Here is a 16,443-nt window from a genome sequence, read left to right as displayed (position 1 = left end):
GCCAGTCGTGGCAGTAAATTATTATGAAAAGCAATGAGCGCAACGACCAACCCAAATACAATCAAACATATTAGAGGAAAGTGGCAGAGGTCCAATGTATGATACATGGTATTTCGTATACTCTATTCGGTGTGTTTCTTTGAGATAGGTAAGAGTAGGTTAGGACTTAAAGTAAATACTGTAATGATAATGATAGTTTATGAAAAGTACAATAAAATATTAACACAAATTAAAAAGATAAATTTTCAAAACCCACTTGAAAACCTAATATCTAAGGGCTCTTAGCAACTAATGGAATATTTATGTAACCTTCAAATATCAATTGACACTCATATCTAATAAATGGTTAAACAAACTCCTTATTATACTTAAAGGCTGTAAAGCAATTTTAGTCTTTCAAGAAGCACTTCAATTTAAGGATCTCGAGTCGGTCAAGCCAAATAAGAGGCCATCTCATCGAGAGTGTATGGAACTTAACACGAATGTCGAGAGCAAATCAAAATAATAAATCATTTCACAAATGGCATCAAATATGGCGGCAAATGTTGCAAATGAAACGTAAGGCAAACGAAAAAGCGAAGGAATCCAGTGGCTGGCAAGGTTAAGTGAAGTTAAGCGCCAAACACAAACACAAATCTATCCCCATAGGAGAAAGGAGAGTGCGGCTGGCAGTAGTAGTGGAAGGTGAAAGTGCTTGGCATTTGTAAACACTGCTCCGGCTTACGTTGCGTATGTGTAATGTGAATTTGCTGCTGCTCCTGCTCCTCGGATATCCTGGCATATTCAGATGTGTGTGGGGCTACACAATTACGCATACACAATAGCAGTCGTTTGCATGCGTATTATGTTTACCGTTAAGTAAGGAGTCGCCATATTGTCGGCCCACATTAAATCAACCCAAATAAATTGTAGCCAGATACTAAGTGTGCTTTCTGGGGCCGCTTTCGGGGCCAAACATCCAAATAACCCAATAACCAAATAACCAGAACAACCAAATAGCACGGATAACTCACTCTGCGATACGACTTGTCAATGTCATCGAATTTCCGCGCCTCCTCCGGCAACTGGGTGCGAATGTCGCCGCCAATGAATATGCCCTCCAGGTAGAGCCACTTCCTCTGCACCACCAGCCACTCGTCGATGATCTCCGAGATGAGGGCCAGGGTGCGCTCCCACTTGTTCACCGTCTCCAGGAACGGGCCAATGAACCTGTTAAATAGTGTTGACATTATATTAAGTTAATTAATTTATATTAAACTATAGTCAAGTTAAAAAGTCATAGTAAATAATTCTGTATTAGGGTGAAGACATACATTATTTTAAAAGAATTGATCATAAAGAAATGTTTTAAGCAGAAATATATATTCTATATCATTATAATAATCAGGTGTGAGTACTCAGTTAAATAAATATGTATATTGTAGTTTCGTTTACAATGATTATGTATAAAATGGAAACCTTTATAATAAACTGTAAAATAGTATATATATTATCAAATAGGTAACAATAATCATGCCTAAATCTTAGGAAGAGTTACCATTCGGGTACTATTAACTCTAAAAACAGTCTTATGAATAGAGACTTACTGACTGGCCCCCATCGACTGCAGGTTCATGGCATTGTCCTCGAGTATCTGCATGATTTCATCCACGGGACCCAGCACCCAGCCCCGATCGTCCGATCCCTTGTAGTGCTTGAAGGTCTTGAAGGCCATCGTCGCCCAGGTCTCGATGACAGCCTGAACACCCCGTTCGATTTGAAGCTCCTTGATGGCATTGGTGAGGATCTGCTCGGCAATTTCCTGATACTTGTGCAACTGCATGGCGAACATGTTCTCCAGGGTGAAACGGGCTGGTGACATATCGAAGTACTGGCCCGTCTTCTCCATCAACTGCAGCCAATGTCGCTCCCTGAGGGCCTCGTGTTTGAGGCTAACCATCAGCGGCACGGTGCCCTTGAACTGCTTCATGTGAATCTCCAGTTGGACACCAACTGGCAGAGTGCGCACCTGGAAACGGAAAGTTCCGGTTGGTTAGTTAGTTTTTGGGTGCCGCATGGCGGATGGCGGGATGGTTAGTTAGCTGACTGAAAATCAGCTGAAACAATAGTGTGGTTGTTGCCTGTGGTTGGCCCCATTGAATTATGACGAACGCGCGTCCTGCGGCTGGTGGTTTTTGGTCTCGGTTATGTTTTAGCTACACAAGCGCCCATCCCGTTGCTGTTGGCCAAAAAGCGCATTCTGTTTGCATGCCGGGCTGCTGTCCGTTTGTTTGCACATGCAAAATGCATGGCACTCCGGACCATTCAGGACATAAATTGAAATAGCAACAACAGGAGCAGCTATACAGCAACACTGTCAACAAGTCGATGGCCAGGACGAGGGATTCAATGGAGGAAGGGTGGTTGGTGGTGGGGCAGTCGACGACATGGACAGCCCGCTGGCATTTTAATTATTTTCAATATTGAACAAATTGATTTACATTTTAGGACGCTGATTATGTAGAGCCTTTCAGTAGTTTGTGCTTTAGGGCCTGGCATCCAAAATTATGCACGATAAAACTGCATTAAAATATAGTATGTGCGTGTCGAATGATTATATTCAAATTTGTTTGCACCCCCCAAACGCTATTTATATTAATCGCGGTGCTTTTGAAATATTTGCCACACTAATCTCTCGGCCGGAGTTATGATGGTTACAGCTACATATATATTCTACCTAGAATTTTCACCCATTTCTTTACGCCCACGGACACGCCCACTTCATTTGTATGGGCGAATGGGCGGAAAAGTTTTGGCTGCAACAAACTTTTGGCCCCGGCCAGCGAAATTCCTCAAAAACTTGTTAGTGAAGTAAATAAATCAATTTGTCATAATCAGTTTAGGTGCAAAATTTTGTCGCTGCAAGGCGTGGCCAGAAATTTCCCATTTCTTGTTTAACTAAAGCTTCGGAAACCATAGGCATTAGAAAAGAAAATACCCAGTAAGTCAAACCAGTTGATTTGAATTGTTCTTCGATTTGGTTAACTTTGGAAAGCCAACCTACTGGAAACCCCATACTTTTTCTCATATTCTGAGATTTTTTCCTTTAGTTATTCGAATAGCCCGACATGCTTGAGCATAAAAGTGGCATCACAAGACGCCCCTTTCACAGTGAGTTCACAGTTCAAAAGTATTTTGCTTTTGTTGTTCCGTGGCGCCCTGTAATTTTATGAAAATCCAAGCAGGCCGAAAAACTTTGTTTAATTGGCAAAGTTTGCCGCGCCCCGGAGAAAAGCTTACCGCCTTGGTCAATTTCCGGAACTCCTTCAGATAGCTCTCAACGCCCTCGGTCAGTACGTTGGGATCCAGATCGGCCCACAAGGTCTTGCCCCAGCCCTCGCGAGCGAATTTCTGGGCCTTGTAGAGTCTGTAAAGCTGAAAGTGAAAGGGGGTCGTTTTGAAATTATCTTATGGATAAGGATGTAATGAAAAAACTTACCTGCTGAAGCCCCTCAAACTCGGTTTGCACCCTCGCAAACTCATGATAATCCACCATGGCCATATCGAATAGTCGCTCTGCATTGGCCAACTCCTCGCGTCTCAATTCGCGTTCGGCAATTTTCTGGCCATAAGGATCCATTAGGCGCACTCCTCGCTCCAGTTCGGCACCCACAGAACCGGGGCCATTCTCATCGTAATCCTTGATAAACTCGCCCAACTGTCGGGTGAAATGGGAAAAAAGGTTAGTGCAGCGTAAAGTGGCTGTGGTGTTGGTCCCGACCCCCGACCCCTGACCCATCCACCACCACATCCGTCTTGCGCTCTAATTCAAATGATAAACACTTCAAGTTAATTCATTTTACGCTGACGACAGCAGCGCCGTCGCCGCTAACAATTGACAATAATGGTTGAGCGCGCGGAAAAATCCAATTAAAATGCCATTGAAAGGAAATAATAATGGGAGGAAACAAAACAGAAATGCAGAGAAAGAACGCAAAATAGCGGAAATGCAAAGTCGGCAGCGCAGCCACGGCCTCAACCGGAGTCCTAATCCCATTTGCCACAACCCAACAACCCAACATCCCAGAGGAAGGACCTCCACCTCTGGGTACTTCCTTTTCCTCCGACAACTTACATCATCGCAGAACTCATCGATTTCGACGGAAGTCATGTCGGCGAATTTCTGCTTAATTGGTTGCAGCTTCTCATAGCGAAACAGGGCCGATAGAAACAGTCTCTTCCAGCGCTTCTCCAGGTGATGGGCCATCAGCATGTCCTCGTAGGGGAACTGGAAAGGCACTGGGCGAATTAAATTGCGAGTCGAAATATAAATACAACGCACATAAAAATTAAGCAGTGCCCTTCAATTATGGCTGAGTGCAAATAATAATCATGAAAAGTGCCGAAATTCACTAACGACCAGCGAAGCATGGTGTTCAAACCCCTCCCTCTTTTTCTTCTTTTTAACCCACAACCAACAGTCCACAATCCGCAGTGGAAAAAAAACTATAGCATAGCTTTCAGGGCCGCCACCGCATAAATTTTCATTTGGCCTTTCCAGCAATTGCAATGCCAATATATACAGGTGAGGTCAAAATATTAGCTATAGGGATGTATAAAGATTTTATATATCTTTAAAAAATTTAAAAAATAATAATTTTCCTAGAAATTGGGCTCAAGAAAATGGGTAACTAATTTTTTAGGATTAATAAATGCATTTAACTTAATATCCCTCCAAATGAATTACTTTGTTTATTATAATTCAGACTATAAATACAAGTTTATAAACTATAACTTAAAAATCAGTATATCATCTAAGCAAAGTCTTCTATAAAAAAAGTGTATATCTTTTAAGCATTGCAAATATATTACTGTTTGTTCCAAGTGACAACCTACAACAAAAAACTAGTATTTATAAATAATATATAATATTATAAGATACATGGTTTGGTTGGTATCTTAGAGCTACCCTTTTGACCCCATCTGTATATGTATTACTCTGTGCCTGAGTGCGGGTGTATGCATTCATTCGTTCATTAATTTATATAAAATGCAAGTTAATTCCGTTTTGTCTGGCCAAAGCTAAGCGACGTCGCCGCCGCAACGGAATGCCATCAATAAATGAACGGACCGAAACGAAACGGAGCGAACGGATCCCAAAATGGCCAGCACACAGACACAGATTCCGATACGCAGCATTGGCCGGGACGGGTCCGAGAGTCCGGATCCTAATCTGGACTATGGACTATGGTCTGGATAGTCCTGTTGCTGTTGCTGCTGCAGCTGCATTTACGTAACCATTTGTGCGGTGGTTGCGCCAAAAAGCGGAAAGCCATTTCCAAATGGTCCTGGGCAGACCGACCGCCGAATATGCATATGTAAACAGAAATAGAAACAGTGACAGTAGTCTCAGTCCAGCTCGACTGGGATTTCGATGGGATTTTTGTAAAACTGCTCATTTGAATACACAAATAAGCGCGCCATGGTTGGCAGACTTAAGTAACTTTCATTAAACTGGGAGTGTGCTATTAGAAGGATTGGATTAGGATTGAAAAATACCACCGGGAAAATGAATAAAAACATCGACCATATCTGAAGATACCAATTCGAAAATATAAGACGTGTCTTACCATAATTTTATGCTCACTGAGAATGGTGAAGGTCTCTTGCATTTCGTGGATTTTCTGCTCGTTAGACAATGTCGTCGACTGCACCGTACCAATCGTGGTCATGACCAGCTTGAAGTCCTCCAGCTCGCGTGTGGTCTTGTTGAGATTTAGGCCGAGGGTCTACCAAAGATGTGCACATATTAAAAGGGGTGTTTTTGGGGGAATGGGATCGGATAGGATAGGAAAGGGCTATGCGAAATCTTGCAGAACCCAGACTCACTTTGATTTCGTTCCGCATTGCCCTCATGTTGTCGTTGACATGGCGCAACAGCTCCTCGCCCAGTGTGGTGCACCAATCCTTGGCATGTTGCGTTATGCTCTCCAGCAATGGCTGCAAATTTATGCGCACACACTTGATGTCCTGGTACTTGCGGGTGTTGGCCAGCGTTTCCACAATGGACGAGTAAAATGTAAATTTCTCATCGATTTCAATGAGCGTCACCTGCTTCTCCAAGAACTTCTGGCAGATGATGCTCTTCTCAAAGGCCCACAGATTGAAGTACTTGCGGAATCTATGGGATAAAAGGCATTCATTTCGTTTTCTTTTGCCTGAAAAATAACATCCACGTACTGGGCCACGAAGGTTCTTGCTTCGCCAGCGACTCGAACAGCCAAATCGTGTATGTTTATGACCAGATCCACAATGGATTTCATCTGGATGACGTCCTCATAGTAGGTGTAATTGTACTTGAATTGTTTGCCCATTTCAACAAGTGGACAGGCAATGCAGGTTCCGTTCATCCAGCGAGTAAAGATCCTGAGCCTTGAGATATAGTCCTTGGTGGCGGTTACTATGGTGTTTTGTAGTTCCTGGACAGATGGTTCCAAAACAATTTCCGACATGAGGAGCACTGCGTTAACCTCAAACATGGGTTTATCCGAGAGTAGACGGTTGATATAGCACTTTAGATTCTGATAGGTCATGCTGGAAAGCGTTAAAAATGATATGATAAATAAGGCATACAGGATATATAAAGTCGATTCTTACTCAACAATGCACTTGAATGTTTCCTCTTCCCAGTATTCGTAGTAGGTCTTCATCCGGTCTGACCTGCCCGAAAATGTGCCCAGTACCAAGCTCTCCAGCTTGACTAAAACTGGACCCAGGGAGTCATAAAGCTTCTTCATCTGCGCAGCCTTTCGATTTCTCGATGCCTCCAAAAGTTCAAAGTAACCTTGGCAAGGATAAATACCGGAGCCACAGATTTGTTCCGCTTTTTCCTCCGCGGGCACTTCTTTTTCGATCGTGAACATGGTTATCGTTTCACCAGTGACCGATTTGAACCTTTGCGACAAGTTCTTTCGATCTTGCTGAGTCGATGAACGTTGACTATCAGAGGCCGAAGCCTTCTCACTTTTAAGTTCTTCATCAAGGTTGAACAAATTATAGCTCTTTATCATATCGATGCGAGAGCGCAGATCCAGGCGAATAAAGTTGATTTGGGATACAATTGAGGTTAGCTTGCGCAACTGTGAGTTGATCTGATCGCAGAATTTGCTAATATTGAAGGAGGTCCACGTATAGCGGCCAATGCCCATCTGAATAAAGAGTTCCGTGTCGTAGATGTGACCGCGAAGGAAGATAACCTCGGACATTGAAAGGTTATTAATAATCGCCCTGTACCGGTCGACCACCTCCGTCATCCTTTCATAGTCCTTGAAGAGCAGATCTTTTTTCATGATCGCCGTACGCAGAACCGCGGGCAGCGTAAAACCCAAGTGCTCAAACTGCTGAGCCTCAAACAGGACATCAAAAACATCGCGCTTCAGATTGACAACAAAATCCATGTCATACTCGATGAGGGTTTTGTCCGCAACCAGTTCGCGCCAAATGGGCAGTAGATACTGAGATTCCGCACGTTGCATCACTAGAGTAATAACAAACTATTAGTTAATAGGGTTAATAAAAATGTATATCCCCAGGACTCACACTCGCAAGTCCTCACACAGTGCCTGTCCATTGCCGTAATGTCTTTTGGCTTCTTGTCCTTGATCATTTTGATAAAGGATTGGCATTCCATTAGTTGTACATTAGCCTTTCGCGTATTGCTGACCATCCACATGATCATTGCCACCAGAACGGTCAGTCGGTTGATGCGGCACATCAGCTTCTTTTGCGATGTGTCGCCCACCAACATGCCCTCATCTTCCGACTCCGTACTTGGTTCCGTTCCCGCCGAATCGGCAAGACTATAGGTGCTAAAAGCTTCCGATTGTACGGGCATTAGGTTCGATTTCACGGGCGTGATGCGCCTGGAACTGCTCATCTGTAAATCCGCCCGCGGCTTTGCTTTTAGGGTTTGGGCAGCTTCCGAAATATAGTTCACTGTGGGGACAACGATTAGTTTCTATCGGTGTTTACTTTTCTATAAGACCTACTTGTAGATTCTTTGCATATGCGAATTCGTAGTACGTTGGAACGATTTGTGGTGTTCACCAAGTACGTGGCGTTCTGTATGAAGTTCTCAAAGAGCACCTTTTCGAACTGGAACATCACCGTCATCAGCTCGAAGTACTGCTTAAAGGAGCTGCGCTTTAGAAAACTGTTCTTAATCGCCGGCTCATCCTCAACCTTCTTAAAAGCTAACACTGAAGTCTTGAGCTTCTTTCCGAGCAGGCGCGCCCAGAAGATGGCACTTATTTTGGCCGGCTGATGCTTGGCCATGGGCGGGGATTTTTTCAATTTCTAGGGAAACAAAATTGTTCGGGGAGGGTAAAAATATATATAAAAATCATTAATTTAATTGAAATTGTAAATATTTTTTTATTATTATTAATTAATATTTGGTGAGACTAAGGAAATTGTAATTTTAGTATTCTGAAACCGTCGCTTTACCCAAGGTTATATTAGATAAGTTATCTCTGAGTATAATTCCCAGATTGTTATTCCAAGACCAAACCTACCGTAAAAACTCTTTCCACAGCATTTATCTCAGTCACGAAGAAACGCAGCAGATTCTCATGTTTGGTGGACACGAATTCCTGAAGGCCAGCCCTAGTGTCGATGTTCATGGCATTGATGACCAGGTCCAGGCCCTTTTCAGAGGACAGCAGCGAATTGATGCTCTGGTCGATGACGTTCTTGGCCTCGTTCTCTACGTTGTCCAGCCGCTTGTTGAACATCTCCAGCGAGTACTCCCAGTTCTCCCAATTTCCCGGCCTGAACATGTCGTAGTCCACACTTTTGATAAGATCATCCAGCATGCGGTATACCTTCCGCATTAGATTGTCCACAATTGAGGGATCCGCGATGCAGGCCTTTAGACGATGTCCAAAAAGGTTCTCGTACTGGACGAATACACGACCCACATAGGCAATGTCTACGGCGACGCGATGGATGTGGTTAACTTCATTGAAGAGCGCAACCCGGTCGAACTCCCAGCGGGATCCGGCCCCAGAATCCTCGATGTGCTGGCGACTGAGCTTGTAGGCCTGCTTCCAGCAGCGCAGCAAATTGGCACAGTTGGTGGCAGTCTCATAAGTGTAGGTCGCAGAATACCTGTCAACAATAAAGCAAATTTATTTAGAGAATACTTCAGGAAATTCCACTTTACTTTTAAGGGTTTAAATATGGCTAAGGAAGCTGGGAAGTTAGTAAGATTGAGGACTAGGTTTGAGTAAAAACAACTATACTCTACTTAAAAACATATTTCTAAAACTAAGAGAATCATTTTTTTTTTAATTTCTCTTATTTATATTAAATGTTATAAAAAGTGCATTGGTAATTATAGAAAACAAAGGAAAAACGGAAATACCTAAACTATCGTTCAAAAGTTCTGACATCTCTAAACTTATGCGATATTTCTCATAGACACGTTCCTCACGCGCTCATCTCTAGTTTAAAAGTCAAAGCTACACGCATTTTGCAAATTTACATACTTACTTGAAGATGTTCTCAAAGTTGATGATGCTCTTCACCTTCTGGACGAACACATTCGAGATCTGGCAGAGCAGGACCTGCATCTCGGGATCCCGGCAAAAGTGGCTGGACATGGTCCAGATGTGACGCAGCCCAACCATAATGTTGGGGATCTGGAGCACCACCATCTTGAAGCTCTCATAGCTGCGCACTTTCTGGTGAGTAGATTAAGATAATACACGTTAATAGCCATTATCCGCAAAACTCGTAAGTATTATATATGTTTAAATTTGTCTAATATAAACAACAAAATATAGCCACTAAAACTGAATAACTGTAAGGTTTTGGTTCCGAAAAGAACAAGTTTGTGAACCAGTAGTTCCGATCAAAAAATTAAGTTCACGTTTGGAGTTGCCACACTTTCCAAAATGCATTTAATAACTTTTTGTGAGTTGTGTTTTCGTATAAAAATAAATTTTAAGCTGGTATGTATTTTATGACTTTTCCTGATATTTATACCCAATTGAACCTACAATTGTAATATAAATTGTTAAATTTTTCCAGATCTATTCAGTTAGACGGAAAATTACACGAATGGAGTTGTGTTGGAAATTCCAATTTAGGGACTGGAAAGTGTTACTTACTTCTAGATAATCAATGATAGTTCCTAAATAATCGGAGTTTTCCTTGGCAAGTTTGAAGCGAGCTTCTGTCTTCTCCAGAACCTTTTGCCACTCGACCAGAACTGGCGATTTGTCATCAGTTAGACGCTGTAGTACAGCTACCACAAATTCAGTCTTTAACTGCTCCAAAGTTCCGTAGAGCTCCACCTCCATTTTGTGCCAATAGCGGTGCTCGGCCATTGGAGTAAAATCGTCCAGTTTGGCATCTGTTAGCGTCTTCATGGTCCTCTTGAGATACTTTATCCAACCGTCGACTACCTCCTCCAGTTGCTGCTGGCTGTAGGTGATCACCAGGTCCAGTCGTTTGGGATCGACTGGCACCCGAATGATGGCATCCTCGAACTCGGTCTCCTCCTGCCCCGGAAGTATATAAGATGAGGGCAGACTAAATGCCCATACAATGTGGTTAATGGTCCAGGTGATTTCACCCTGGAACTCCTCGATCTCCTTCAGAAGCCTCCTCTGGATCGGAGTTATTCGTGGGGGAGTGGCCTCCTCGGCAGCGTGTTCAGCCTCCACTTTGGCCTTCGTCTCACTGAGCATCTTCTCCCAACGCTGGGCAATCGTCAGCTTCTCAACCTTCTCAACCACTGTAAATAAAATATGGCGTAAGTCACTAGGCACTACCAAACATTTAATAATATTGGTATCCTGGAATTATGAATAATTTAAATAATCAATAGATTTTTGTAAGTAATGAAACCTACCAGCAATAGGATAGTTAATTAAGCTTAAAAGAATTTAAAATGTGGTTCTAAAATTGTTGTCCTCAATGTTCATATTTTTATTGACCAACAAACTCTGAGCTAATCCAGTTTATGGAGTATCTACGCACCTTCTTCCTCGGAGGACGAGATATGGGTCTCGATTTTGTGAGCATCGCTTTCTTCATCCTCCTCCGTGGGTTCCGTTTCCGGCTTCTTGGCCTTCGCCTTTTTGGCCGCCGCCTCCATCTCCTTTTTCTTCCTGCAGAATGGGATCGAAGGGAGTGGCAAATAAACAAACACAATTAACGGCTGGGCAGTATGCAAAATTAACATAAAGCGTAATGAAAGGCTCCCGATAAGCAAAATGAGCAACAAATACCAGAGCCGACAACAAAGCGTAACAAAGGCTACTCCGCTGGACGTGGACGAGGATGTGGACACGAACCCAACTCTCCGGCTCCTCCTGCGCTGGCATTTTTTAATCTGCATGGCCGAAATAAAAAAGGCAAAAAATAAAATGCGGCCCGAAATGAAAGGGGAAAAATTTAACAGTGGCGGTCAAGTGGCATTCGCGAGGCCGGCAATGAAAGGCCAATGCAAGGATGAATGAGGCTCGCCAGGATGTGCCATAAATGCTGCCTGCCAAACAAATGGAAACTGGCCAGAACCAGGACCAGTACCAGAATCAGAACCAGAAGACAACATCGCACACCGACGACAACGGAGAACGGCGCCGTTGATGGTAGCATGAAATCCGATTAAAAATAAAAATTTCTTATCGGATGCGCTGTAATTTATGTGCGAAAAGGGTTCTGTGCAGCAGGATAAAAAGGGGAGAAAAGGCAACTGTGGCCGATGGTAACCAGCGATAAGCGCAAAACAAAGGCAAACAAAAAAATGCGGCACCCCTCTCCCAAAAAAAAAAAATGGTTTAAAAGAAAGCCAGCATTCACAATCGGAGCCCAGTCACTCCTCCACTCCAGAGCAACAGAACACCAGAGCTCGAAACCAATAAACCCAGGCCCAATTTTTGCCCAGAAGCCAGCGGAGCAGCGAATGCCGCACCCTGCCTTTGTTAAAAGTTAAATACTTTTGTTGTTTAAGCGCTCTCAAACGAAATTCCGATGGTTTGGATAGCTCCAATAGACCCGGGCCCGATTCCTTGGCCTCGCTGGAAATATCCTCGCCGGCATCGCCCGCTCCTCCACCGCCGCCGCCTCCGCCTCCAGATCCTCCAGCCTGCCCCTCATAACTGTCCATTTGCTGGCTATCCGCTGTGGCCGGTTCGCGAAATTGAAATTGAATGGCGCTCTTGTAAACCTGTTTGGAAAAAAAGGAAACCCACATGTACAATGGAATCAAAGATGGAGTGCCAGGATATTGGAGGCCGCGCGTTGTGTTCTGGGCCTGCGGTCTGTGTAGACTTTCTAATTGATTCGCCCCGTTCGCCAAAAACTGATTTTCTGGCAACAATTTTCCAATTTATTTTCATGCAAAGCTAATATTATGGAAGCCCACTCGTCGCGCTGCCGACTTTTGTGGACCGCAGAATTCGCAGGGCCAGAGTCTTGGGTGGCAGCCTAATGGAAACCGCAGCCCGTTTTGGAGCTATGATGAAGCAATTTGCGTTGGCGGTCAACGCTTAGGGCTCGGTTCAGTAGGCGTGATGCCCCCACCCCATCCTATCTAGCCACCCAACCACACCCGAAATCCTCTCAGCTCCAAAGTGATGCAGTGAAGCGGAAAAATCTTGCGGCACAGCGGGCATTTTGATAGATGACTGCCTTGTTTCGGGAATTAATTACAATTCGTCACAACATTTTGTTTTGCGGTCGGAGAGCGGACTTCGGGATGAAGGGACGAGCGGACGGAAGGACGAACGAGTCCTTGAAACAATGGAGTATCGGCCTTAAAGTCCTTGATTGATTGAACAACGTTTTATGGTGTGTGAAATGAGCGAATCGGGTGCAAATTTGAGTGATTTTGGTTTGGTGATGCGTCTTTTAATGTCCGATTACGGAGGAAAGTTGGGGAGTACAGAAAGGCAAGGCTTACCAAGTTCAAGTCATCTCTCAGCGAATTGATGAGTGACCCTCGGACGGTGCCTATCAGAAAGTACAGCGGCATTTGGGCAAAGCAAGTCGATACCTCACTAAACCAGGCTGAAAGGACATTAAAGTTAACGAATTATTAGGATGACAAAATGGGATATCAAACAAGACGCAGACAAATGCGTTAGACTTTCTCCAGGATGCTGTGAAGAGAGTGGTTCCCTAAATTATATCTAAAAAATTGTATACACATATATTTTGACTTTGTTAATTTCTAGTTTTAAAAAACACGCAGAAAACGATAAATTGGTTTCATGTCGTTTTTTGTAACAAGAATATGAGAGTCTTAAGTAACTATACTATATTTCAAAAATATTTAAGGAGCCCAAATCTTTAAAAAGTTTTAACATAGATTAGAATATTTTTCTAGCTGTTTTTGTTTGCTGACTTGTATTAATTTATTTTCAGTACTTACGTATCTCCCTCCTATTCTTCCGCAAAATGTATATGTACTTGATTTTGGGGTCCAGGTCCTCGGACTCCATCTTCCCGAAGTGGCAGTGCACTTGTGGGGTCTTGACATACGCCGGTACCAGTTTCTGTAATTTTTTGAGACTTTACTGACTAGTTTTATGTTTTATCACATCAATTTCAAAGGGTTGAGAGCCATTTTCAATTAGGGCTTCCCTCGCACACCCTTTGTGCGTTTCAATTAGGGTTTGTTCACACAGTTTCTCACCTTCACTTCCACGTAGACGGGCACATAGCTGGGCTTCTTCTTCTTCCCCTTGCTTCCTGGGGGAGGAGGGTGCAAAATTTGGGGGAGTGCATTAGTAGGGCGGCAAAAGTGGGCGTGTCAGAAGCGAGTAAGCGAATGCAGCTCCGCGATTACGATTGTGATTGAGATTGATGGGATGGAACAAAGTGCAGCGGGCGGAATTTGCATTGTGGCAAGTTGCGCGCTTCCATTTAAATGCAATGAATGAGCCGGCGAAACTTTGCTCTTATCTTTGCACCAGGCAATGGAAAATCAAATGAGTTGGATGCCGGGAATGGTTGAGCTCGTGGAATGGGTGATTCAAATTAAAAGTTACAAAAGAAATGAATTTTAGCCAGGCAAACGAAAATGAGGCCCTTAAATATTTATGATGTGAAGTGGGCAGCGCGAATCAAAGTGTGGACCAAGATTTTCGTTTGATATCAAGTTGGACGGGCTAAAAATTTATGCATCGCAAGAATGGAGAAAGTCGGGTGAAATGGAAAAGGAAAAAACTAAAAAACTGAAACTTTTGAAATTAAAATCTTTGGACAGAAACAAAGGAAACTCGCGTAATGCATCATATTTACCGTTTTCCGTATCTGAGCTGGCTGGAAATAATAGTGGTATATTATTCGAATTATTATTTTCAACTTTTTGGATTAAAGTTTTTGAATAGCATTTTAAAATTGTACATTATCAAAAATTAAATGGTTTAGGGATGTATTTGTAAATCAAGAAAATTTTAATGTTAAGTTTATTAATAATTTTACGTTTCAAAACGAACTAGTTTACTAGCAACTATTGTACATAATGAAACTATTAGAATCAATTACCTATTTATATAAATAGATATATAGATAAATAATTTTATATTCTATAAAATCTTTTTAAGGAAAAAGGAAATATTATTTAGTTGACGTACGCTCTCTTACTGCTTGATAAATATTTATGTTCATTTGACAAATATTAAGAAAAAGTAAAAAATACTTAAATTATGTAGACTAATTACCTATTTATATAAATAGGTAGATAGATAAATAATTCTTATATTCTATAAAATCTTTTTAAGGAAAAAGAAAATCATATTTAGTTGACGGACGCTCTCTTACTGCTTGATAAATATTTATGTTCATTTGATAAATATTAAGAAAGAGTAAAAAATACTTCAATTATGTAGACTAGGTTATAGAGTTTTACTTACGTCGAGAACGAGCTGAGCTCTTGCCACTGCCGGCCACCGTAGCCTCCTCCTCGCCCTCCAGTTCCCCCTCGACCTCGGCATCTGTGGTTTCTCCGCCCGTGTTGACCTCCTCGGCGTGCTCCTGATCTCCACCAGCGGCTGCTGCCACAGTCTCCTGTCCAGCTTTCTTGCGTCCCTTTCCGGCTGCTCCTGCTGCTGCGCCGGCTTTTCCTGCAGATTTGCCACCCGCCATTCGGGCATCGCCTTTTTTCTTACCCTTGCCCTTTTTGTCAGGAACAGTGGGCGGTGGGCGTGGCACCTCCTCGAGGACAGTTATCTCCTCTTCGATGAGCTTGTCGTAGAAGGTGCGCCACACGAACATTACCACAAAGTCCAGATCGCTTTGGGACTCATAGCGTCGCTTGAAAAAGGCTTCCACGGCGGGCATATTTTTGTTGATCGTGGCATTCACATACTTGGGTTCGAACACTCCCAACAGATTGGAAATAATCGTCTTTAGCCAGACCACTCGGGGTTCATCGTTGTTAAAGGATTCCGGCGGGGCATCGACACTCTCTGTGGGGGATTCGAATTGGGTCTGTGACATGGTGGTAGCCGCCTATTTGAATAGGTCCTTGAAGTTGGGCAATGGAGTGGGTTGTTTGGAGGGTATCTTGCTTGCTCTCTTTCGGTTGTTCGGCTGCCACGTCGGCGTCTTTGCGCGACTGAACATCAAACGTTTGCCTTGATTTCGCAGGATTTCTTGTTGCAAACAGAATTTCTCGTACTCCGTCTCCCACTTGATGCCAGTTTGGTGGGATTCAACCACCTTTCCGTTCTTGTTGTTCTTTCAATCAATTTCAGCAGCCTTACTGTGCAGTTTGGTTTCGTTTCCGCCGCAGAATGCTGGCGTATTTACTCCTGGGCGTCTGCAAATCCTTTTGTGTATCCCAGGACAACAGTTGCGGCTGCAACTCCGGCGTTGGCCGATGCCAGCCCGTCTAAAAACCAAATGTGGATTGCCTGGAAATGTTGTCTTTGGCCCACACACACTCGGGTACAGTTTTACAATTTGTTAACAACGTTTGATGGAAGTTATTTCCATATTCCTGACGAAAATATAGCCGGTTTGCTTTGATTTAAGATGTCGTATAATAATAGCAGCGTTGTTTAAATTGTTTATGTTGCTTGTTACGATTCAATTTACCCGGTTGTGTTGCTGGGTTGCCTTGACTAGTTGTTGTTAGGGTAACCCACCCATCAACCACCCATCCTATCCGATTTAATGTAATTTTCTTGCTACCCCCCTTTTTCTGGTTACCTGTCAGCCACACTTGCAACATGCAACAGTCGAATAGCAATGCCCGAGTATTGTTGGCCCTTTGGAAACCAAAGCAAACCGTACCAAAAACCCCCTGCCAAGTTATGGAGCTCACGCCGTTGCGTAAACAAAACACGCAGCCCCGACTTAATGGCTATGCACATTAGCAACGTGCCAGGGACTTTCCCAGTTGCCAGTTGCCAGGAGCTCCCAGTCCGGGTCCGGGTCCGGGTC

At 43.3% G+C, this 16,443-nt stretch overlaps 1 protein-coding gene across 2 annotated transcripts in view; it reads right to left on the bottom strand.

Moving 5' to 3' along the window:
• LOC119546552 (dynein heavy chain 10, axonemal) overlaps positions 1-15,495 on the bottom strand; it is a 34,897-nt gene extending 19,402 nt beyond the window's left edge. The window contains exons 1-20 of one of the 2 annotated variants that reach the window (XM_037852915.1): positions 14,910-15,495; positions 13,688-13,743; positions 13,424-13,547; positions 12,953-13,059; positions 11,988-12,217; positions 11,026-11,156; positions 10,152-10,780; positions 9,532-9,722; positions 8,553-9,147; positions 8,028-8,334; positions 7,579-7,974; positions 6,637-7,516; positions 6,220-6,573; positions 5,869-6,160; positions 5,610-5,768; positions 4,115-4,267; positions 3,479-3,697; positions 3,280-3,414; positions 1,587-2,008; positions 1,014-1,209 (exon numbers count right to left, since the gene is read on the bottom strand). In XM_037852915.1, the coding sequence (XP_037708843.1) occupies positions 1,014-1,209; positions 1,587-2,008; positions 3,280-3,414; positions 3,479-3,697; positions 4,115-4,267; positions 5,610-5,768; positions 5,869-6,160; positions 6,220-6,573; positions 6,637-7,516; positions 7,579-7,974; positions 8,028-8,334; positions 8,553-9,147; positions 9,532-9,722; positions 10,152-10,780; positions 11,026-11,156; positions 11,988-12,217; positions 12,953-13,059; positions 13,424-13,547; positions 13,688-13,743; positions 14,910-15,495 (6,162 nt within the window). Of the gene's footprint in view, positions 1-1,013; positions 1,210-1,586; positions 2,009-3,279; positions 3,415-3,478; positions 3,698-4,114; positions 4,279-5,609; positions 5,769-5,868; positions 6,161-6,219; positions 6,574-6,636; positions 7,517-7,578; positions 7,975-8,027; positions 8,335-8,552; positions 9,148-9,531; positions 9,723-10,151; positions 10,781-11,025; positions 11,157-11,987; positions 12,218-12,952; positions 13,060-13,423; positions 13,548-13,687; positions 13,744-14,909 lie in introns of those variants that run through there. The other variant, XM_037852923.1, reaches the window with a different exon arrangement.
• Between the last annotated feature and the right edge of the window lie 948 nt (positions 15,496-16,443).

Source organism: Drosophila subpulchrella, chromosome 3R, assembly GCF_014743375.2.
Source record: "Drosophila subpulchrella strain 33 F10 #4 breed RU33 chromosome 3R, RU_Dsub_v1.1 Primary Assembly, whole genome shotgun sequence".
In the NCBI taxonomy this organism is placed as follows: Eukaryota; Metazoa; Arthropoda; class Insecta; order Diptera; family Drosophilidae; genus Drosophila; species Drosophila subpulchrella.
The sequence above is the reverse complement of the archived record's forward strand: the minus strand, read 5'-3'. Positions and strand labels throughout refer to the sequence as shown.